Here is a 23,417-nt window from a genome sequence, read left to right as displayed (position 1 = left end):
TCGCGATTTGACTAATTTAAAGCAACTTCTAAGTTTCTTCTTTACCCTTACGGTACAAGTTCCAGTGAATGAAAGTTCAAAAGACTTTTTCATAGTGATTTTTATTAATCTATGCTAAGAATTGAGCCAAGCTAATGATTTTAAGAGTATGAAAACCAAATGTATGACTATTAAAGCTGTTCATTTGATGCATTTTGGCTATATTTGTAAAGTAGATCATAACTGAAGAATATGGTAGCACATTATTATCAGATTCCTAGAAATTTCAATTAAAATTTTCTCCTTATTATACTCACAGGTCTTTCATTCATTTTCTGGTTTTCTGTTTTGAAATGGATTAAAAAAACAGAAAAATATTTTTCAAGTTCAAGTATTGTTTTTATGTGACAATTACCTTAATTTTATACCAGCAAATTTAGAACTCAACTCAATTTAAAAAGAAGTTCAGATTATTAAAAAAAACTTGAAATAAAAAAAAAGAGCTCTCTTTCAAAACTGAAATTGTGGTTTTATTTAAATTTACTTCCTAGACTTCAAATGTATTTTTTTTCCCACCTCAGTGCGTGAATGCAATATATCATTCTTGGTATGTTTTTCCGGTCATAGACATCTGTTGTTTCTGGGTAAAATATCTGGAAAACAAAAGGGAAAAATGTGTTTATTATTTTCACAATTATTTTAACTCTCCCAAATGACCCTACTCTGATTGTCCTTGCTGTTCTATATTTATTTAAATGAAGAGGACACTCCAGTTGTGCCTCATCTTGTTCTTCATGCGGACCAATCACTGCATCTGGTCCCCTGCCTGACAGCGCCTCCTAGTGGCTCAGGAGAGTGGGGGATTCACAGTCAGCCACTCCAAGAAGGCTTTGTCCACAGGGCTGGGTAGCAGTTTCATTGCACAAGGCATGAGCCCATGCAGGCTTTGCTTTCTGTATCAGAGTCACTCTTGTGACTGCCCAGAGAAGGGTGTCCTCTTGAAAGCATTTTATTACGTTGTTAAGAACTTGGCTACACAGTTCTGTAAATATGCGTGTACACACATACAATGCACACATATGCATGTATTACTTTAAGCAGAAAAAAAAAAGTATCCATTTTTGCTGAATAAAATCTGGAAAGTAGATAAAGTATGAAAGAAAAATACCTATAACCCCACCTCCAGATTGTCACTATTAGCATTTTGGTATATTTTCTTCCGGTCTTTTTTCTGTATGTCTCTGATTTTTTATATTTATGTATGTGAGTGTTTAAAAACCAAACGGCATGTATTACAAACCTATTTAACACTTAATAGAACATGACTGTTTTACATTCCTTTCATTACTCTGTAAGAACATTATTTCTAAATAGAAGCATATGATTCTTTGATATTTTTGAACCATAATTATAACCAGCTCTCCAGGGTTGAACAATTTTTTACCCCCAATTTTGTCCCTATTATAAGTCCCTATTTATAAGTCAATTTTGTCCCTATTATAAGTCACTACAATAAATATCCCTGCATTTTCTGAGCACCTGACTGCGTCTTTTGGATAACCATCTATGTATGGAGTTAGTAGACTGAAAAGTCTGAACACTAAAACTTTTAATACACCTTTACACTCTTCTTGAGCTTGAAACTAAAAGCCTAATAAGAAACAGATTTCAGAATGGGGCACCAAAAATGAGTAATTAGGATTGAAGCTTCTGAGATTAAGATAAGCTTGTTGGCATTACTTGCTTTCAGTAAATATTTTATAAAATTTGACATAAAAACTAAAATTAAATCATGTACCATATGGTAGTACTTGATACTCAAGCACAATTTTCTACTGGACATTGAAAAAAGCTAAGAAAAGAGAAAAGCAAAGCTTCTTCAGCTACAAATGTACAGTCACTGAGTGCTTACAGAAATACCTGTAGCTTATGAAATTGCAAAGGTCTTTCCAACTTTCCTTTAATACTTTTGCTGTTAAAGTATCAATGAGAAGAGGATTCCCAATTCAGAAGAATATGACTAGGTTTAAAATTCTACTATGTAAGCAGAGGACCACTATAACTCTCCCTCTCTTCTTTAAACAAGAACCTTTTACATTGATATTTCTCCTGGAAAATCATCATGAGTATGTCTTCTTCTTCAATTTACAGAAGAAGATGGGATCAATTTATAGTTTACTGAAACGTTTTCTTCAACATTGTAAGTCCAATGTGTAACATGACACTGAGCACAGGGCAGGCAGTTCATATTGCTAAATGAAGGCATTAATTAATATATCAAAGTCAATTCAGTATACTGTTGGCCTCTCATTTCCTGAAATGTAATGTATCACTGACTTCGTAATAAACATCGGGGTTAAAATAGAATCTGTTACATGGATCACTTGTTTGGCTTAAAATCAAAATAAATGTGGTCCAACATACACACAATTTGAGAAGGTTTAAATCATAATGAAATTATCCTAATTTAACATATGCTGCCTCATACAGAAAAACTGCATTTCAATGTCTGTCGTTATTAATCTGTTTACCACTCAACACCCTGTTAGTACTTACTAAATTGCAGTTTAGAAATAAATATGAACTCTCTATTATAACTATTGCCCAGAAAGGAACACTATTCAATATTTTTAACATTTTAGAAGGGAAAGTAGCTTGATTAGAAAAAGGCAAAATAAAATAGATCAACATTGACTATTGCAAGAAAAAAGGAGCTGAGTTAAAACAGGTATTAGCACAAATGTATTTTAAAAAAGGCATTCATAATTTACATGAAGGAGTCCTTTGTTTTCGTTGTGGGGTGTGTTTTTAATTGCAAACCTGGATTACTAATAAGAACAACAACATACGTCTAAATAAGTCAGTAGCCAATACCCTTGCTGGACCACTCTTAAATCATTTCTTTAAAATAGCTGTACATATTAAGCAATTCAAAAAAGGGAACTACGGGTACATATAGAAACCTGATGGATCTCAAGTGAATTATGCTTAGTGAAAAAAGTCAATCTCAAAAGGTTACCTACCGTATGGTTCCATTTCTATAACATTCTCAAAATGACAAAACTATAGAGATAGAGAATAGATTAGTGGCTGCCAGGAGACAGGGCTGGGGAAGGGATGCTATATATAATGTCCAACCTCTCTGCAGTATCTGCATCTTGATGGTGGTGGTGGTCACACAAATCTATTCATGCATAGAACTACACACACACACACACACACACACACACACACACAAATGAATGCATATAAAAATGGTGAACACTGAATAAAGTCTGGAGTCTAGTTAACATTAATACACCAATGTCAATTTAATTCTGTACTACAGTTATGAGATGTCACCATTAGGGGAAGCTGAATGAAGTTTACACGAAGATGTACTATTTTTGCAACTTCCTGTGATTCTAAAATTATTTCAAAATAAGAAGTTTAAGAAATAGCTCTACAATTTCTATCACATGTAATTATTTCTTCATTTCCTCCACTTGTCTATATATCTCACAGGTGTAAGGGTGCCTGCTCTTTGAATTTAACAAGTTCTGAATATTTGCTGAATGAGTTTTATTTGGAAGATCTATTTCAAGAGTAAGAGCTCTAATCCCCTAGCCAGTAAAATTTAAAGTGATACTATGATTTATAATAATACTTTATCGAAATAAATTTATAATGATGATTTATAGTGATACAATATATACGGATACAACGAGACTTGGAATCTTAAGTATAAAAAGCAACACAAAAAAGGGAGGTGGCTCTTCTAAATCAACTATCTACCAGCCAAAGCCTGCTCCGACCTTGTTTAATTTCTTTTTTTCTTTTTTTTCTTTGTTTTTTTTTTTGCGGTACGCGGGCCTCTCACTGTGTGGCCTCTCCTGTTGTGGAGCACAGGCTCTGGACGCACAGGCTCAGCGGCCATGGCTCATGGGCCCAGCTGCTCCACGGCATGTGGGATCTTCCCGGACCGGGGCGCGAACCCGTGTCCCCTGCATCGGCAGGCGGACTCTCAACCACTGTGCCACCAGGGAAGTCCTAATTTATTATTTTTTTAATTTTTTAATTTTTATATTAAGTGGGTTTTTTTTCTTTTTTTTTCTTTTTAAACATCTTTATTAGAGTATAATTGCTTTGCAGTGGTGTGTCAGTTTCTGCTTTATACCTTGTTTAATTTATATACACTTTCACCTGGCTGCTCTCAGTCTGAGTTCTTGCCTGAGTACTTTTTATAGGCCTTTCCATATTTCTGTTAGTTCTCACATTTCTCATTTCTGAGGCAATAAGGACATTTGCTGCATTAACGTACCCCAGTCTGCTAAATTTCTTTCCACAGTGAGGTGTTTGCATTACTCCTTTTGTCTTCCCAGTTCAGGCTTACCTTGGGTAGACCAATAGACTCCATCGCTCTTAACCACTGGACGGTGTTATCCGTGTGTCGAAAATGAAGGCCCGACTTCTAACGTGAGGATGCGTGATGGTTGGGGGAGGGGGAGTGGAAAGAAGGGAACGCACAAACAGTGAGTCAAAAAAGTAATAACTTTTTTCATTAGCAGGATGCTTTCAATTGTCTTTCTCCTAGAATCGTGTTATGAACGCTCATATAAAACAACCAGAGATCCAATAAAGGAGATGACACTATCTCAGCAACACTCCAACCATTTGGGATGGACTGTCCCAGTTCCCAGAATTCACACGTTTGAGGTAATTCTGAACTAGAATCTCAAAGACCATTTTCTGTCTAGCACGCCTTAGGATGTTTTATGAGACACACGTGCACATAGATGAGCATGTGCACACGTGCGCACGCACACACACACCATGTCAAGACTGTGGCAACCATAGCTGAGAGGACTGTAACTTCAAGAAAAAAAAGGATTTTTAGAAGACTAATGCCTTTTTTTTGGTGGTTTCTGGCTCTGCCAAACCATTTTTTCTGATCACGAATGTAGTATGATTTCTGTAAAAAACCTGAAAAATACAAAGATGAAAACAAAAAGCACCCCATGATTCAGAGCTAATTTTAGTATTTATTCCTTCTATAATCTAATTGTAATCTTGGCCTTGTACAAGAAGTAAACTTTCACTGGAAATATTTTACAAGACCTTTTCCTACTCATATAATAAAAATAGGCTATGTTTTCCATTCCTAACAGTCCTAATCAGCCAGCCATTATTTTCTCCATAAATAAAGTATTCTTGTTGCTATTTCATGAAGTTTTATCAGGCAATGAACCATTGTGAGCTTTAAAATGATCTTATATATTTCATTAGTTAAATGTGTACCGTAATGTTATGTATTTTATTTTCATTTCAAATAAAATAAGAAGTAACTACAGCAAGTTTCATCATAACTAACACCCAGTGGTAGATCATCACGTTCAGAAAGTCTAGCTCTTCTCTTTTGTGAAGGGAAAAAGGGTCATCTTATGTGACCTTTTACAATCTAATAGTTGGAAAGCATTTTTGTTGCTGTAAGGAATTATGAAGTATAAGCTAATTAACATTTGACAAATATTTACGTGCTTTTGATAGTGGCCACTATTTTTTTTTTTTTTTTTTTTTTGCGGTACGCGGGCCTCTCACTGCTGTGGCCTCTCCCGTTGCGGAGCACAGGCTCCGGATGCACAGGCTCAGCGGCCATGGCTCACAGGCCCAGCTGCTCCGCGGCATGTGGGATCTTCCCAAACCGGGGCACGAACCCGTGTCCCCCTGCATCAGCAGGCGGACTCTCAACCACTGCGCCACCAGGGAAGCCCAGTGGCCACTATTTATTAAGATTGGACTGTGTGTGTCAAGCACTTTACGTAAATTATCTCTGATTTTCAAAACACCCTGCAAGGTAGTTATCATTCTCATTTTTTAGAGATGATGAAATCCAGGCCAAAAAGATGAAGTGACTTGCCTAAAGTCAAACAGCTGTTAAGGGGCAGAGCTGGGATTCAAGACTAGGTCTCTGTGGATCTTAAAACCTTTCCTGTGCTAACACTCCCCAGGGAAGAGGGCAGGACATAATGACCAGGGGGTTATTCTTCACAGGGAAGAGATTAGCTAATTACTATGAAATAACTAGAGGGAGGGGGAAGTGTACGGAAAGAGAGGAAGGATGGAAAAGAATAAAGAGAGAGAGAGCACACAGACAGTTAACAGCCAGGTGGTAGTGTCTGAGGGTAACTCTGCATCAACTTTTGCAGAATACAAACACTTCTCAGACACGGCCACTCTGCGACCGTGGAGGGACAAAGCGGAGGTAATCCTCAATCACGTCAGGGCAGAGGACCTCAACACCACAAAGTAACTAAACATCACCCTCTTCCAACTAAGACGGGCGACTTAGTTCTTGTCTGATGTCAATCTGGTTCCTATTCAATATTCTCACCTCCTAGATAAAAATTACCAAGATACCAAACTGATCGCGCTTCCTGACAATACTGCAACGATCCTTGCGCTTCCCTAAATCCTTATTAGAATCACTCAGTACAAGCTCAAATCTCCACTAAGCTATTTCTCTTCCTTATAGCTCCGTGGGTATGCATTTTTTCTTGGCAAATCATATTTAAATAAATATAATTTTATGTTGGTTTCTGAGAGTCTTTGGCTGGTAGCCTTCAACAATCCAAATTATATAACAAAAACATCCCATCCATTTAGTGGTTTCATTAGCTAGGTAACCTCAGCAAAGTTACAAATCTCTTTGAACCTTGGTTCCTCGGCTACAAAAGGGAATCGTATGCTTCTTTGGGTTGAGGATTTAATGAGATTTATACATATAACACTTAGTTGCAAAGTACACCTAAAATGCAATAAACGTTAGTTATTGTAATTGTAAGACTGGGCTTGAAACTTTTATTCACCTGTAAGGCCAGAAAAAGGTTTAGCGCTTCATGTGAGAGGCACTGAAGGAAAGCGTGGTTATCAGAGTCATATTTCTACAGTAAATGAGTGATAGATTTTAAATCCTTCGTCCGCTTTAAACACCTGAGGAATGCTGACCTCAGAACCCTATGGCCCATGCCTGCCTATTTAAGGAGTAAGCTTCAGTGAGTGAACTGCATTAACATCTTCAATCTACCACGTTTACTTCAATTAGAACAAAAACAGTCTTCCAAACAGGCTCAAAATAACCTTAGTCTACTATAACCATTTATAACTTGTCTACTTTTTCACCAGTCCTACACTAATATTAATATATTAGGCCAGGTGGTATGTCTATAGTCATAACTTGGCCAAGGGCTGTTACTGCACATCTACCTAATTTCTTTCATGTATTAGACTAGAGAGTATATGCTGATTTTCTACTGCTGAGCTGCTACAGCACCAGCAAAAAAGATTACTGTAGTTTAAAATGAATAGATGAGGTATTATGTAAGACTTCTTTGGATGGTAACTTCTTACATATCAGGATCAAAGCATTTTAGAACTATGAGGTAGTTTAAAACCAGTAATTATTCTAATTTGCTCATTTTATAGATGAGGCAACTGATGCCCTAAGTATTTAAGACACTCGAGTTGACCTAACTTGTTGAGCTCTGGATCAAGACTAGCTTGCAGAATTCCCTGACTTCAAGTCCAAATATTCTGGTTAATTTACTGCTCACAGAGCCTCAGGACAAACACCTGTAACACTTACAGTGTAACACTTACAGTGTGCTTACCTCTGTCAGGCAGGCACTGGGCCTTGCATAGATCACATTTGTTCTTCACAATTTCTCAACAAGGTTGATATTGTTACTATTTTCCCACCTTACATTGGAGGAAACTGAAGCTCACAGAGGCAAAGTTAGTGGCGAAGCCAGATTCTGAGGTGTTTCGGTTCTACAGCTCATACTACTGACCACTATGTACATGCTTTCCCTATCTAAGGCCCACCTAAGTGTTCAATGCGCGTTTATTGTACGTCTGCAACTGTCAATGCACTGTCCAGAGTGATAGTGTTCTTTGGCTTCGAGCCTTATCAGACTGAATCCTCTCCAAGGAATGCCCCTCCTACCTCCTCCTCTTTCTCTTGGTCATCCTAGTTGGCTTGGGAACATTCATCCTTCAAGCCCCACCATGGAAACCTTCCTGGCTTCTTTACCAGCCCAACCCCCTTTAGAACTGACCACACTATTCTTGGTTGGCTCCTACCATCTACCCAGCCGTCTTCTCTTCACTGCCTTCCACCCATTTCCAGCCCCTTTCCAGGATTCACCCTTTGTTTTCCCTCTTGAATCCACTCACTTCTTGTCTCTGCAGGCCACTGTCACCTGTCACCTGGACTGAGTAATCCCCTCATGCACTCTGCCTGCATGTCCACCCTCCGTCCAATGTGTTCTCCACATAGCAGTAGAGAAATCTTTCTAAAGCACATACTGTACCATGATGTCTCTGCCAACACTGAAACAGCTTCCCCCTGTACTTAGGTTGAAGTCACTCATTGTACTTAGGTCCTCCATGTGTCACTGAGTAATCTGTCTCTGCTTCCCTCCTGGTCTCATTTCTTACCACTGTCCCTCACCGTAGCCTTTCAGCCACTCAACTTGGCCAAGCTCTTTTCTTCCTTGAGCTTCTCACAAATGGGTCCCTTCTCTCTGGACCATCCTCCCCATTCCCTACCCTTAACTCTCCATACGGACGAGTTTCCTCTCATTCTTCCAGCCTCAGAGTAAATGTCTCCTCAGAGAAGCCCATGGCTATCTGTCAATAATTCTGGCTTTCATTTCTTCCTTCATACACTTATCACAATTCACAACTGTCTATTTTACTCACAGTCTCTCTCTCCAACTGACCATGAAATCATGTCTGCCCTGCTGCCCAGTCTGCCACTGGTGCCTGGAACAGTGGCTGCCACATGGTAGGTACTAATAAGTACTGTATGGATAATTGAGCCGTATCCTTTACGTATTTCTATCTTAGGACAATTTTATCTGCTTTCTGTATAACTTTATTAAAATGTATTATATTAATGTGTGTCTGCCTATAGTCAAACCTTTGTAGACTCTAAGAAAAAAACTGCCTGGGGTGATTATTAAGAATGCAGCTTCCTGGGTCCCTGGCTAAGATTCTGCCTGACTCAGTAGTCTGGGATGGGGCCCAAAAGTTGACGTTTTTACACACACCCATCAGGGGGTCCCACAGGAAGTTTGAGCATCACACTTAGAGGAAGAGTTTCAGTAAATATTGAATAAAGTATTGAATAAAGAATAGAAGACAAGAAACGGAGCACTCTGGCTTACTACGAACTACTGTCATTCGTTCCTTCACCCAACAGCTATTTCCCCAGCACAGCCTATGGGCCAGAACCTGCACCATTCACTGGGGATATGACAGAGGAGACACACACAGTTCTTGCCTTCATGACAAAATAATCATTACAGTACTCCGTGGTGTGTCCTTGTGTGCATGGCATGACCATGCAACTCAGACCTGGAAGGGGGGTGGTGGGAATGGTCAGGGAAAGAATACTCATCACTGGAAGGTTTAACTCTAATACCTAGCATATCTTTCTAAACCTAAGCTAATGAGGGGCCAAGGCGGTAGATAAGCTGGCAGACAAAGAGGATGGGGCAGCATGAAAGCTCCCATCTACTTAGCTCAAAGCCATCATCAGTGCCACAACTGAGGCCTTGCGATTCGGGACAGAGCTTTTGCATCGGGGACACCCTGCCCAACAGGTGGGTCATATTTTACGGCTGCAGTCCAGGCAGACCCTGCAGTGAGCACCCAGGCTCACTGAGCTCATGGTTTCCAGGTGGCATACCAAGAGACGGGCCTAGGTTAGCAAGTGTTCCCTTGTGTTTCAACGTCTCTCGCAGTCCCGTGATTTAGTGCTCCTTAGAAAGGACCACGTGCGTGACGGGCTTTAGACCTGAAGAACACATGAACGGGAAGCTAAGTCTCCTGCCCACTAATACTGGTCTCCTTTCATTTCTGTAGAAGAAATGAAATGGCCTTAACATAAAAACTTATGATTACATGGCAAATCACTGACAATTTCCATTCAAGGACACTTTCAAGGATTTAATAAAAGGAGAAAAAGAAAAGCCTTTTTTTTTTTAAGAAAAGCCTCTTTTCTCCAGTGAATTAACAGAGGGGTAGTTTCCATTTGCCCCGTGTTTCTCCCACATCACAGCTGGCATCTACCACCCTCCATCCACCACCTCCCTTCTTTCCATGCCTCTCCTAGCAGCCTTTCTTCTGTGCACCCCAGTGGAGGCCTGGCGGCACGGGTGACAGCAACATAGAACACTTCCCTCTGTCACGATGTTTTGCTCAGGGATGTCATCATCTGCTTAGGCGCCACAGGTATTTTATTTTTTAACAAGAAATTGGAATCACTTCCCCGTCCCCATCCCAAAGAGAAGCTGCTACTGATTCAAATAATAGGATCTCTGATGCCAGGAGGAAACAGTACCTGTTTAAGTTGCCATGAGGGGGTCCACAGCTAAACTGGGAAGAGACACCTATATTCAAGGTGTATAATGTGCCAGGAGAGGGAAGAATCAGCCCACCCGCTGCTCTGAGTCTCACCTTCACTAAAGGTCTGTCTTTCTGGCCTGATTCTCACTATTCACACATCAAAATACCCACAATCCCTTTCCAGGGAGGCCTGGCGCCAACTACACTTTAACTCTATCATCAAATCTACATGGCTGGGGCTTCCCTGGTGGCACGGTGGTTGAGAGTCCGCCTGCCGATGCAGGGGACATGGGTTCGTGCCCCGGTCCAGGAAGATCCCACATGCCGCGGATCGGCTGCGTGTGAGCCATGGCCGCTGAGCCTGCGCGTCCGGAGCCTGTGCTCCGCAACGGGAGAGGCCACAGCAGTCAGAGGCCCGCGTACCGCAAAAAAAAAAAAAAAAAAAAAAAAAATCTACATGGCTGTTAGTACTAATAGGCCTAGATCTTGGTAACTACCATAACAGTAATGAAAATAAAACAAAAATCGTGCTCTAAAATGTGGATAAATGTTCATTCATTTTGTGACAAGGGGGATACAAATTATTTTTTACCGTGTCTGAACTTTTAAAGTATTCCTCGAAAAAAAAAACAAACTTTAATTTTGGCTGGCTAAGTCATTTGTTTCACTTAAGTCTTACAAAAGGTCGAAAACTTACTCTAGGGAGAAACATCTAGAGTTAATAAACACATGACTTAATAAACTCAAACTTATTTTAAGATATGCAAACACTTCTATTCATAACGTTATTCAAGGCAGAAACTTTTGCTCAATTCCCTTTTGGGCTAGATGATGAAAAGAGAGTTGTCAAAAAAGATGTCAATTCATCTTGTCTACTGTTAGCATAAACCATTACTCAAACATTTGCTCTGAATTCAATACACACATTTAAAAAATAAATTTTGTCTCAATAACAACTGAAGGGTAGTGTGACATGCAATAAATGGAAAATCATTCCATTTTCAACTATACTTAATGTTACCCTTGAAATTTTAAGAGAAATAACTTTTAAGGATACTTGAAAATCTGCAGATAAAAAATACTGATAAAAAAACCAAACACAATATATTAAGAAAATAAAGAATCAAGTTTCAAAGAAGCTTTAGAAACCCTGACCCAAAGCGGAGAATGGATCACATGTTCCAGGAGGAAACAGCACACATTTTTTTTTTTTTTTTTTTTGGTACGCGGGCCTCTCACTGTTGTGGCCTCTCCCGTTGCGGAGCACAGGCTCTGGACGCGCAGGCTCAGCGGCCATGGCTCACGGGCCCAGCCGCTCCGTGGCATGTGGGATCTTCCCGGACCGGGGCATGAACCCGTGTCCCCTGCATCGGCAGGCAGACTCCCAACCACTGCACCACCAGGGAAGCCCCAACAGCACAAATTTTAAAATTCCCTTTTGAAGACACATATAATGAAGGGGTCTTTCAGGCTGGTGTTTACTTTTTCCTCCTTTACTTCTTAATGGAAAATTTCAATCATAAAAATTGGACAGAATAGTATAATGAACTCATTTGCATGCCTCATCTAATCTCAACAACTATGAACTCATGGCCAGTCTTGAATCATCTGTCCAACCGCCTCCCAGTTATTTTGAAGCAAATGATAGATATATCACTTTATCTGAAAATACTTAAACATGTATCTGAAAAATATCAGAATTTTTTTATTAACACAAGATTCGTATTTATTTTGGTTTGGTTTTCTCACTCATATGCCTTCCCAAATTAGCCATGAAATAATTCTTAAAACTAGTTGCATATAAAAAGGGTAGTCTTAATTTGTTTTAAACACCAAAAGGAAAGGAGTTCCTGACTATTCAATGTCAGAATTTTTTTTTTAAATCACCTTGGGCCTAACTCTTTAGGGCCACAAGTTCAAGTCCTAGTTGGGTACTTTATTCCTTGATGAGAACAAGGGGAGTAATAAACTGTGTTGATGGTGAAAAAAGGAGGGGTAGAGGGCCCCCCACTCTTACAGTTACTGGCACTAATAAAATGACCTCCATGAAGGAATAATGGGGGTGGGAGCTGGGAAGCCCCATAGAGCAGAGATCTCTTGGCCTCAGACCAGAAATAGACAAATGCTTTGCTTTTAAAATTGCTGCCGCCTCAGGAATGATTATTTACAGGCTTAAAAGACCAAGGACATCCCCTTTCCCCACAACCCATCTCCCACCAAATCCTTATAGAAACACTAAAAGAAAGGAAAGGAAGGGAAAGACTGAACTTCCACTTTGAGCTGGAGGCCAGACCAATTAGATCTCAGTTACCTTGTAACGTGTTTGTTCCACATCATAGATCTTTTTGTCCGATACCATTTTGGGGGCAAAGAACTTGGCTAACTTTGCAAGGTAAACTCCGTTCCGGAGCCCTTCTTCCAGTTCAGTGGTTGGTGGCAATTCTTCCACTAAGCAGACTTCCATCCACCTAAAGGGATTAAAAAAACCTTAAGGTGACTCCAGTTCAAGTAACTTTCTATAACTGAAGAGATGCAGTATCTTACTACCTGTGATGGAGACATTAACAAAGGGAGCGGGATGTGAAACATCTTTAGGTGTCACAGATGGGAAGAGAGAACTTTCTGGGTGGGACAAGAATTCAGAACACACAGGAACAAGGGGGATGACAAGCCCAGAGGCACTGAACTCACTTCCAAGCCAGAGCTTGTCGACTTCACTTTTATCAGAGTCTCTGCCAATTCTCTTTTGTGCCAAAGAGGAAAAAGGCCAAAGCCTATTTGTATGGGTGGAATGAGTCTTGCTGACATTACAGAAGAAAACAGTTCCAAGTTTATGAGCCCTTAGTGGAGGACATTCTTGTAGGGGTTATGCTGTGGGGAGAGTGTAGTCCCAGGTGCAGTAAAATTTGCAGTTGCCTCAGTCTGGAAATGACTACCAGGAAAGGTAGGAAGCGTGGAAAAGGGACAGTGAAATTCAGAGAGCAGACACTGTCTTCTTTAAATAGGACACATTCCTTTTTCCAATACCAGGAACTTATTACAGCATGCTTACCTTTTTTGGGGAAGCTATTTACTGGATTTTGAAAAAGATGAGATTAAATCTTAGGACATTGTGCCAGTATTGTAGAAAAGAGAGCACCAAGGTCACTACTGGCTCAAAAACACACAGTGGGAGGGGAGCCAGGCCAGTTCCCATTTCACACTGGTGTGCCGAGAATCTGTGGAGCTCAGAGAATAATGCGCTTCCTATCCATTCTTGAAGAACTCTTCCCTACTGTAAGACCCAAGAGGCAGGGGTGCAAGCTCTCACCTCCCTGCCACGAACCCACCGCCCAGTCACCAACTATGAGTGTGAGCTCCACACCTATATAGCCAGTCCCCGCAGAAGATCATTAACAGCGAGAGCGCCGATCCCATCAACACTTGGCAGTCGGGAGAGGGCTGTTCTGCAGTATTAACAACCGATCGTGATCCAAGCAGTGAACGCTGTAAAACGTCTCAATCGCTCACAGCTCTGGCCAACATCTTTGAAAAGCTCAAAGAGTCCCTAATAAGCAAGGAGTATTTACTGACCACTTATTTAGGCCATGGAAAACGTGGAGTATATGAGAAAAGCATAAACATAAGCCCTGCCTTCTAAGAGCATTAAGCATAATTGAGACGGCAACGCAATTGTGGGGAAAAACCAGGGAGTCATGTAAGAGAGGCTATGCTGCCCAATGCTACATGTTAGTGCATAAGAAGAAAAAGTTGGGGAATAAAGGGGATCATCAGATTATCACTGGAGTAACAGGGAAAACAATGAGAAGGTGGTGGGATCTGGATTTGGCCTAGAAAAGGGGAGTCTTTGGAAAGGCAGGGGAAGCGCTTAGGAGCCGGGGAACAGGACATACTAAAGCCATAAAGGAAACATGGCTGATTCACAGAGCAAACCCAGAGAAGACTCTGGGCCTTTGGGGTTCGTGGGAAGAAAGGAATAAAGCTGAGCACATATAGTGAAGTGAGGTTCTGAGGGAACTGGCGTGAAGAGAAGTGATGACGTTTGCTGCCGCAGGAAGCAGGGAGCTATTGGCATCTTCGCAGCAGAGGAGTGACAGGCTGACAGTGGTAATTAGAGAAAAGTAATCTTGTATGATGGATGCCCCAGAGATAAAGCGCTCTGTCAGCCTCTCCCATTGTGAGGAGTGGAGGGACTGGATGAGACAGGAAGAAAGGGGAAGGAAGGAAAACAAGAGGCATTTCAAGGAAACGGTAACAAGACTTGGTGACAGCTTAGAAAGTGCAGGAGGGGGTCAAAGGAAAGAGAATATTCCCAGCCAGGGAGAGGGGCCCCGTGTGGAGGGAGGACTCAGCCCCACATCCACTGTGTGACCCCAGGCATGCCCCCTAACCTCTCTGGGCCTCATTTTTCTCCTCTGCTGAAGGGGCAGGAGATGAAAAGGATGGGATGTTAAGGTCTCTCCCAGGTCTAACATCCTAGGGGGACTGGGGAAACTGGGAGAAAAAGGAACTGATAAAATGAGATGACAAGTTTGCTTTCACATAACAAACAAGGGCTTCAAATGAACGTAAGAGTACCAGAGCCTTGATGCATTTTTAAAAATGTAAGAAATCAATAACAACATTGCCTTTTTGATAAAAATCTGGCCAAGTTAAAAGCCACTGCACTAGACCAAGTTTCTAATCGAAATAAACTACAAATTACGGCATTACGCTACTTCACATTAAAACAAACCTGTTTTCAAATAATTATCTTGAAAAAATGTACAAAATTGTTTCTAACACAACAGTATATAACTGCTTTATAATAATCCCGTAATCGGGGGTAGATGTATGAAGGGTGACAGAGAGGTAAATTGACAATTTGTAGTAGGAGTGGGGGAGATAAATTGACATTTGGGACCAAGGGGCAGGACATTAAAATAAAAACAACTCTGAAGTGTGATATTTTAGACTTGGTCTTACTTTTTAAAAGGATAATCACCTTAATTTTTGTCTGTGTTAGAATATATGTGTAGTTGGCTGAAAACACTATTCTAAAAACTTAGGTTAACTATAGCCTATTTAAAATGTAGCCATTGCTAATGCATATGACATCATGAAGTACTCAAAGGCAAAAGCCATCTCTTCTTCCTTTTCATAATCCCTTTGTCCTGGAAATGTATTTACAGATAGTGGGCACCCAACAGATTGTTATTAAATGAAAGATTCTGACTGCTTAGGAAAAACGTTTTCCAAGCATCCCAGTTACATCATAACATCTTTTAGGACACTGCCGCTGACTTGTAAATGTAGCATTTTTGCAACATTAGGCATCAATGTTTCACTACCTTGAGAGTCAAAAGAAAATGCTATTACCATCAATGGTAACTAGTGTTGATTAGCACTGTTTTATTCTAGAACCTGGATTTAATACTTGACGGGGATTATCATTTAATCCTCGAGCCCACCCCATAAGGAAAGGTGCTATTACGATCACCACTTGCAGATGCTAATCTGAGGCCCAGAAAAGCCAAGGCCATAGAGCTACTAATTGAAAGACATCAAAAAGCTCCTCTAGGAACCCTCCTACACTGTGGGTTGGAATGAAAATTGGTGCAGCCGCTATGGAAGACAGTATGGAGGTTCCTCAAAAAACTCAAAATAGAGTTGCCATATCATCCAGCGATCCCACTTCTGGGTATATATCCGGAAAAAACTTTAATTCAAAAAGATACATGCACCCCTATGTTCATAGCAGCACTATGTACAACAGCCAAGACATGGAAGCAACCTAAATGTCCATCGACAGATGAGCAGACAAAGAATATGTATGTGGTACATATATGCGATGGAATATTACTCGGCCATAAAAAATGAAATAATGCCATTTGCAACAACAAGGGTGGACCTAGAGAGTATAATTTTTACTAAATTGAAGTAAGTCAGAAAGAGAAAAACAAATACCATATGATATCACTTATATGTGGAATCTAAACTATGACACAAATGAACTTATCTACAAAACAGAAACAGACTCATAGATATAGAGAATAGGCTTGTGATGCCACGGAGCAACTAAGCCCGTGAGCCACAATTACTGAGCCTGCACTCTAGAGCCCGTGAGCCACAACTACTGAGCCTGTGTGCCCCAACTACTGAAGCCCGCGTGCCTAGAGCCCGTGCTCCGCACCAAGAGCAGACACTGCAATGAGAAGCCCGCGCAGCGCAAGGAAGAGTAGCCCCTGCTCACCGCAACTAGAGAAAGCCCGCGCACAGCAACAGAGACCCAGTGCAGCCAAAAATAAACAAATAAAAATAAATACATACATTTATTTAAAAAAAAAGAGAGAGAGAATAGGCTTGTGGTTCCCAAGGTAGATGGGTGTGGGGGAGGGATGGATTGGGAGTTTGGGATTAGCAGATGCAAACTATTACATACAGAATGAATAAACCACAAGGTCCTACTGTATAGCACAGGATATTCAATATCCTGTGATAAATCATAATGGAAAAGAATATGAAAAAGAATATGTATATGTATAACTGAATCACTTTGCTGCACAGCAGAAATTCACGTTGTAAATCATTTGTGCTTCAATAAAAATTTTTTTCAAAAAGCCCCTCAAATTCCAATTTTTAACTCTCACGACTCAAACAGAAGAAGGCAGTCTCACAGCCTAGTGTAAAATAAAAGTGGTAACAGGACACTCCAGGCTCCTTCCAGAGTGGGAGTAAAGGCCCCATGGTTTGGAGATGCAGACGCTTTCACTCTTCAGTGTAAGGTCAGAGCATAGTACATTCGCTGTCCAAGTGGAGCAAACGTCCTAGGGTTCCATTTATTCCCTTGGAACTCCCTCGTTGTCGTCACCTACCTCACAACTGTAAGTGACAGACAGCCTCGGCTGCGTCCTGCGGGTGCTGTTGTAACTGGGTGCTGGGTATGGGAAGCTTAGAGTCTGTCTAAATGGGGTCACCTCCTCGAGAACTCTGGCAAGACAAGGCAGGATCTCTAAGAGTCTCCTCATAATATACAGCTTGGAAACTTATCAATTATTAGTCAGTATATGATCAATAAAGTTTGAATGATGATAGCAAGACCATTCTTCCGGAACAGTCAGTAAACTCCGCTCCAGCATAACCAGCTAGGCTGGCTCCCTAACACTGCTCTCAGGGTATTAAACTACCTCACAGGGAAGCAGGGGCCATGATATGCAAGCTTCTAAACGAGTACCCAGTCATCACGTGGGCTGAATATCCTTTGGACCTATGTTTCAAAAGCCTCCACTCTCCCCTCCCCCCGTCTGCTAGCAGGATGCTAAAGCTCAGGGCAACCTTGAAAGAAGATGGAAGATCTCCCATCAGCCTGGGTCCCTGAGGAACCCGGGGACCTGGGTTATCTGCGTGGTAAGGAGCCTCCTGTACCCCCTCATCCTCGCCTTAAGCTACTGAACGTTACCTGAAAAAGAATTACATTTCCACTGCCAACCTCAGCCTCAGTGGCTTATCTGTTACAAAGCTAGTGTTACCCCGCCAAATCAATGCAATTCATTAAGTGGGATTTTTATGGTCTGTTGGGGTCAAACTTCCTGTCGCAATCACAATACAGAAAACAACTGGCCTGATGTTCAGGAAGTCTGGATTTCCAATCACTAGCTGGATGCCCTGGAACAGGGCACTTAAAACTCTGAGCTGAGTTTTAGTCCAAGAGTGTAAAATTATAAATGGAATTCTGTACGACACTAATTATGTGATTTTGTTGTGTTTAATAACAGCTTTATTGAGAGAGAATTCACACACCATATACTCTTTTAAGATGTATAACGCAGTGACTTTTAGCATAGTCACAGGGTTGTGAGACCATCACTTAACAATTTTAAAACGTCTTCATCACTCTGAAAAGAAGCCCTATAACTCGTTTACAATATTCCCTGTTTACTCCCAATTTTCCAACCCACTAATCTACTCTCTGTTTATAGATCTACTTATTCTGGACATTTCATGTAAATGGAACCATAAAATATATGGCCGTCTGTGACTAGCTTCTTTCACTTACCATAATGTTTTCAAGGTTCATCTATTGTGTAGGATATATTAGGGCTGCATTCCTTTTCATTGCTGAATAATATTCTGCTGTATGGATATATATCATATTTTATTTATCAGTTTAGGGACATGTGGGTTTTTCCCACTATTTGGCTACTACGACTAATGCTGCTGTAAACATTAGTGTGTAAGTGTTTGCAAGGACATACGTTCTGCTTTTTCTTGTGTATATACCTAGGAGTAGAATTGCTGGGTCATAAGGTAACTCTATGTTTAATCTTTTTTGGAACTTCCAGACTTTTCCAAAGCAGCTGCAACATTTTACATTCCCATCAGCGCTGTGTGAGGATTCTAATTTCCCCAGCTCCTTGCCAACACTCAGCTGTCTTTCTGATTATAGCCATCCTAAGTAGATACAAAGTGGCATCTCATTATGGTTTTGATTTTCACTTCTCTGATGGCTAATGATATTGAGTATCTTTTTATGTGCTTATTGCCCATTTGCATATCTTATTTAGAGAAACATCGTTTCAAATCCATTGCCCATGTTTTAGCTGGGTTTTTTAAAATAATTGAGTTATAAGAGTTCTTTATATATTTGGTATACAAATCCCTTATCAGGTACATGATTTGAAAATATTTCTTCATTCTGTGGCTTGTCTTTTTGCTTTCTTGATGGTGTCTTTTGAAGCACAGAAAGGTTGTAATTTTGATGAAGCCCCATTTATCTATTCTTTTTTTCTTTAAGTCTTTATTGAATTTGTTACAATATTGCTTCTGTTTTATGTTTTGGTTTTTTGGCTGCAAGGCATGTGGGATCTTAGCTCCCCAATCAGGGATTGAACCTGCACCCCCTTGCATTGGAAGGTAAAGTCTTAACCACTGGACCACCAGGGAAGTCCCCCATTTATCTATTCATTTTTTGCTTGTACTTTGATGTCATATTTAAGAAACCACTGCTTAACTGAAGGTCACAAACACCTATGTTTTCTTCTAAGAGCCTCATAGTTTTAACTCTTATATTTATTATATCTTTTACCCATTTTGAGTTAATTTTTTGTACTGGTGAGCGGTAAGGGTCCAAATTCATTCTTTTTTTTCTTTTTTTCTTTTTTTTTTTTTGTGGTACGCGGCCTCTCACTCTTGTGGCCTCTCCCGTTGCAGAGCACAGGCTCCGGATGCGCAGGCTCAGAGGCCATGGCTCACAGGCCCAGCCGCTCTGCGGCATGTGGGATCTTCCCGGACCGGGGCACGAACCCGTGTCCCCTGCATCGGCAGGCGGACTCTCAACCACTGCGCCACCAGGGAAGCCCTCAAATTCATTCTTTTGCATGTGGACATCCAGTTGTCTCAGCACCATTGGTTAAAAAGACTGTCTTCAATTTGACCTGAAAACCCACAGATAACCAGAATTGGCCTGTGTCTCCTCCTGCTGCCCTCGCATTTACTGCTTCTTCCCTGTTCCTTCCATTGGTTGCTCGTACTGAACCTCAACACCAATATGTGAACATCTCATCCCAAACCAGAGGTGAAGCTATTCCTTATGAGCATCTTCAAGGCTGTCGCAGAACCTTATTTTCCTTTCGGGGGGCGGGGTGGGGGGCAGGAAATGGGGCTCTTTTGTATTAGTATTGCATGCGTTCTCTTCTCTCTGCAGAAGGAAAATCTGAATCACTTACCAGGCAACAACAAAATGGAGGTAAAAGGAATTTCCTTTCTATCATTCAAGCAGACTGTCTTCAAATTTGTTTTTTTGTTTTTTTTGTTTGAGTTGAGATGGTTTTCGTTAAGTAGCTCTGTGTGGAAAAGTACCAGGTCCGTTCCAAGTGAGACCGGGAGAAGGAGGGGTGTGTGGCAGGGGAGGATACTGGGAGAAGGATGAAGGGGAGAGAAAGGTAAAAATTTTCCAATTTTAGGTTAAGGCCAAAAAGAAAAATAATTAATGTCATTTTGTCTTGCAAGAGAACCAAAAACAAACAAACAAAACAAAACCAAACCAAAAGCCAAAATACCACCTCACAGAAATCTGGAGACAAACCATCCATTCTATTGTGCTACTTTTTGCTTTGCAGAGCACAGGAAAGTTGTTTCACTGAGGCATTTGCTATCTGAGTTGTTATTCAGGAAATCTCCAACTATAAATCTTGGTCTCTATCATACAGCACTGTATGAAATAAATGTCCCCAAAGTAGAGCTGCTGGCCTAGAAACAGAAAGTGCGTTTTTTTCTGCACAAACCCTGTTTTAATGTAGTGCCCTAATCCGTGAACTTCCAAGTACTACAAGTCAATTTCTCTCCTGAAACATTTTGAAAATCAGCATATGAAATATTTTACAAAAGGATAAAAACGACCAGCTATTTTTACGTGTACAGTGTAACTGGTCACCTTTTGTGCCAATGAGAAGTAAAATGTCGGAAGTCAGGGTTAGATTCAGTTCTCACGGTAAACCTTTCCATTCACTGGAGGCTGAGGCAAAACTGTCACAACGAGGAGGGGAGGGAATAAATTAGGAATTTGGGATTAACAGATACATGCTGCTATACATAAAATAAACAACAAGGACCTACTGTATAGCACGGGGAACTACATTCAATATCTTGCAGTCTATAATGGAAAAGAATCTGAAAAAGTATACACACACACATATTAAAAAACTGGATCACTTTGCTATACACCTAAAACACTGTGAATCAACTATATTCAATTAAAAAAACAAAAAAACTGTCACCACAATTCTATCAGCCTAATTAGCTCAGGGGAACAGGGATGTCGAAAAACACATATTGCACAACTGAGGCAGGCATCCATGGGCCCCCATCCTTCTCTCATATAAAATTTATTTGGTTCACTATAAGAAAATGATGTGAAATATTAAAATAATGCTAATTATTTTCTTTAAAACACAGACTTACAATACCATGAAAAGAAGCAATATATGACTCCAAAACCTAACAGGCACGGAGCAGGCTTTTGAGGACGTCTTTCTCATTCTCCTCTTTAGGAAGGAGATGATACAGCAACCCTCTGTCGAGTTTGGCGAGCATTTCATGAACTGTGTTCCACAGAATACTGGCTCAGTGAGATGCTAATACTGTCCTGGTGGGAAAGGGGGCCAAATGAACTTAGAAAATGTTGCATTCTATGTCTTCTCTGGAGGATTCATGTGTTGCATTAGCATCCTGAAAGCTCAGAGAATTCCTGAAGTCAGGAACCAAGTTTACTTTTTGATGCAATGTTTCCCCCCAATATTTTTTGACCATGGAACTCCTTTTTCCCAAATCACTTGGTAATATTTCATATGATGAAATGACAGGTAACTGATAAAAGCAGTACAATTTGGTGACTAAAATCATGGCATTTGGGCTCACACTTTCTGAGTTCAGATCCTAGTTCTAGCATAATACCAGTGACTTCTCTGTAAAATAAAGATACTTAAACTATCTACCTTTGGAGGGCTTTTGTAAGGAGTAAATGAGAATCTGTATAATATATTTAGCACTGTGCCTGGCATATAGTTAGAGCCTGGCAAACATTAACCACAATTATTATTAGCATGTCCCCAACTTTGAATCTGGGCTATTTGCTCACCAGATGTGTAACCTTGACAGATTAATTAATCCAATTAATATTTTTGAGCATCAAGTACTTTCCAGACCTGGTTCCACATGGTGAATCAGGCAAAGTCCCTCAGTTTCCTAAGCAGTAAGTCTCATATTCTCACCGATGTTAGGATGCCACTAGTTCAGGAGTTATGGAGGATTAAATGAAACACCACCAGTATGGAACCTAGCAGATAGCTGGTGCCCAGATGTCACTCACATGGTTGCCTTCTTTTTTATCTATCTATTTTTTAAAATAAATTTATTTATTTATTTTTGGCTGCATTGGGTCTTCGTTGCTGCGTGCAGGCTTTCTCTAGTTGCAGCGAGCAGGGGCTACTCTTCATTGCAATGCGCGGGCTTCTCATTGCGGTGGCTTCTCTTGCTGCGGAGTAAGGGCTCTAGGTGCGCGGGCTTCGGTAGGTGTGGCACATGGGCTCAGTAGCCGTGGCTCACGGGCTCAGTAGTTGTGGCACAGGGGCTTAGTTGCTCCGTGGCATGTGGGATCTTCCCGGACCAGGGATGGAACCCATGTCCCTTGCGTTGGCAGGCAGATTCCTAACCACTGCGACACCAGGGAAGTCCCTCCCTTCTCTTCAAATAAATTTTTCCAAGAATCTCTTTGGTGAGTTATTTCTTAGAAAATGATATTGAATGCATTATTTTAACCCTTCTTCCTCTATGTTTCTTAAACATAGGATAAGGAAAACAGAAATAAGTGGAACGGCCTGAGGCATTTATGGATATAAGAATGCCTGCAAACTTTGTAGCCCAATCTGCAATATGTCTGATTAACTTTTGAAAATTATTTTGAAAGAAATTTTGAAAAAAATTTGTTAATTACTTCACAGCCTACGCTGTTGCTTAAATATATGCTCTTCATAATTCTTCCTAACTCCAGGCACCAATCAGATATTTACCTCTCGAGGAGGTGACCCCATTTAGACAGACTCTAAGCTTCCCATACCCAGCACCCAGTTACAACAGCACCCGCAAGACGCAGCCGAGGCTGTCTGTCACTTACAGTTGTGAGGTAGGTGACGACAACGAGGGAGCTCCAAGGGAATAAATGGAACCCTAGGACGTTTACTCCACTTGGACAGCGAATGTACTATGCTCTGACCTTACACTGAAGAGTGAAAGTGTCTGCATCTCCAAACCATGGGGCCTTTACTCCTACTCTGGAAGGAGCCTGGAGTGTCCTGTTACCACTTTTATTTTACACTAGGCTGTGAGACTGCCTTCTTCTGTTTGAGTCGTGAGAGTTAAAAATTGGAATTTGAGGGGCTTTTTGAAAAAAAATTTTATTGAAGCACAAATGATTTACAATGTGAATTTCTGCTGTGCAGCAAAGTGATTCAGTTATACATATACATATTCTTTTTCATATTCTTTTCCATTATGGTTTATCACAGGATATTGAA

At 40.7% G+C, this 23,417-nt stretch overlaps 1 protein-coding gene across 1 annotated transcript in view; it reads right to left on the bottom strand.

The window, feature by feature from the left end:
* The window catches only part of IQGAP2 (IQ motif containing GTPase activating protein 2), a 286,934-nt gene that overhangs the window by 130,827 nt on the left and 132,690 nt on the right, over positions 1-23,417 (bottom strand). Inside the window, exons 3-5 of the mRNA XM_019929807.3 lie at positions 12,680-12,836; positions 4,352-4,429; positions 556-632 (exon numbers count right to left, since the gene is read on the bottom strand). Of these exons, the coding sequence (XP_019785366.2) occupies positions 556-632; positions 4,352-4,429; positions 12,680-12,836 (312 nt within the window). The remainder of the gene's footprint in view (positions 1-555; positions 633-4,351; positions 4,430-12,679; positions 12,837-23,417) is intronic.

The sequence above is a fragment of the Tursiops truncatus genome, chromosome 3 (genome assembly GCF_011762595.2).
Source record: "Tursiops truncatus isolate mTurTru1 chromosome 3, mTurTru1.mat.Y, whole genome shotgun sequence".
NCBI classification, from domain to species: Eukaryota; Metazoa; Chordata; class Mammalia; order Artiodactyla; family Delphinidae; genus Tursiops; species Tursiops truncatus.
This window is presented reverse-complemented; position numbering and strand designations above follow the sequence as displayed.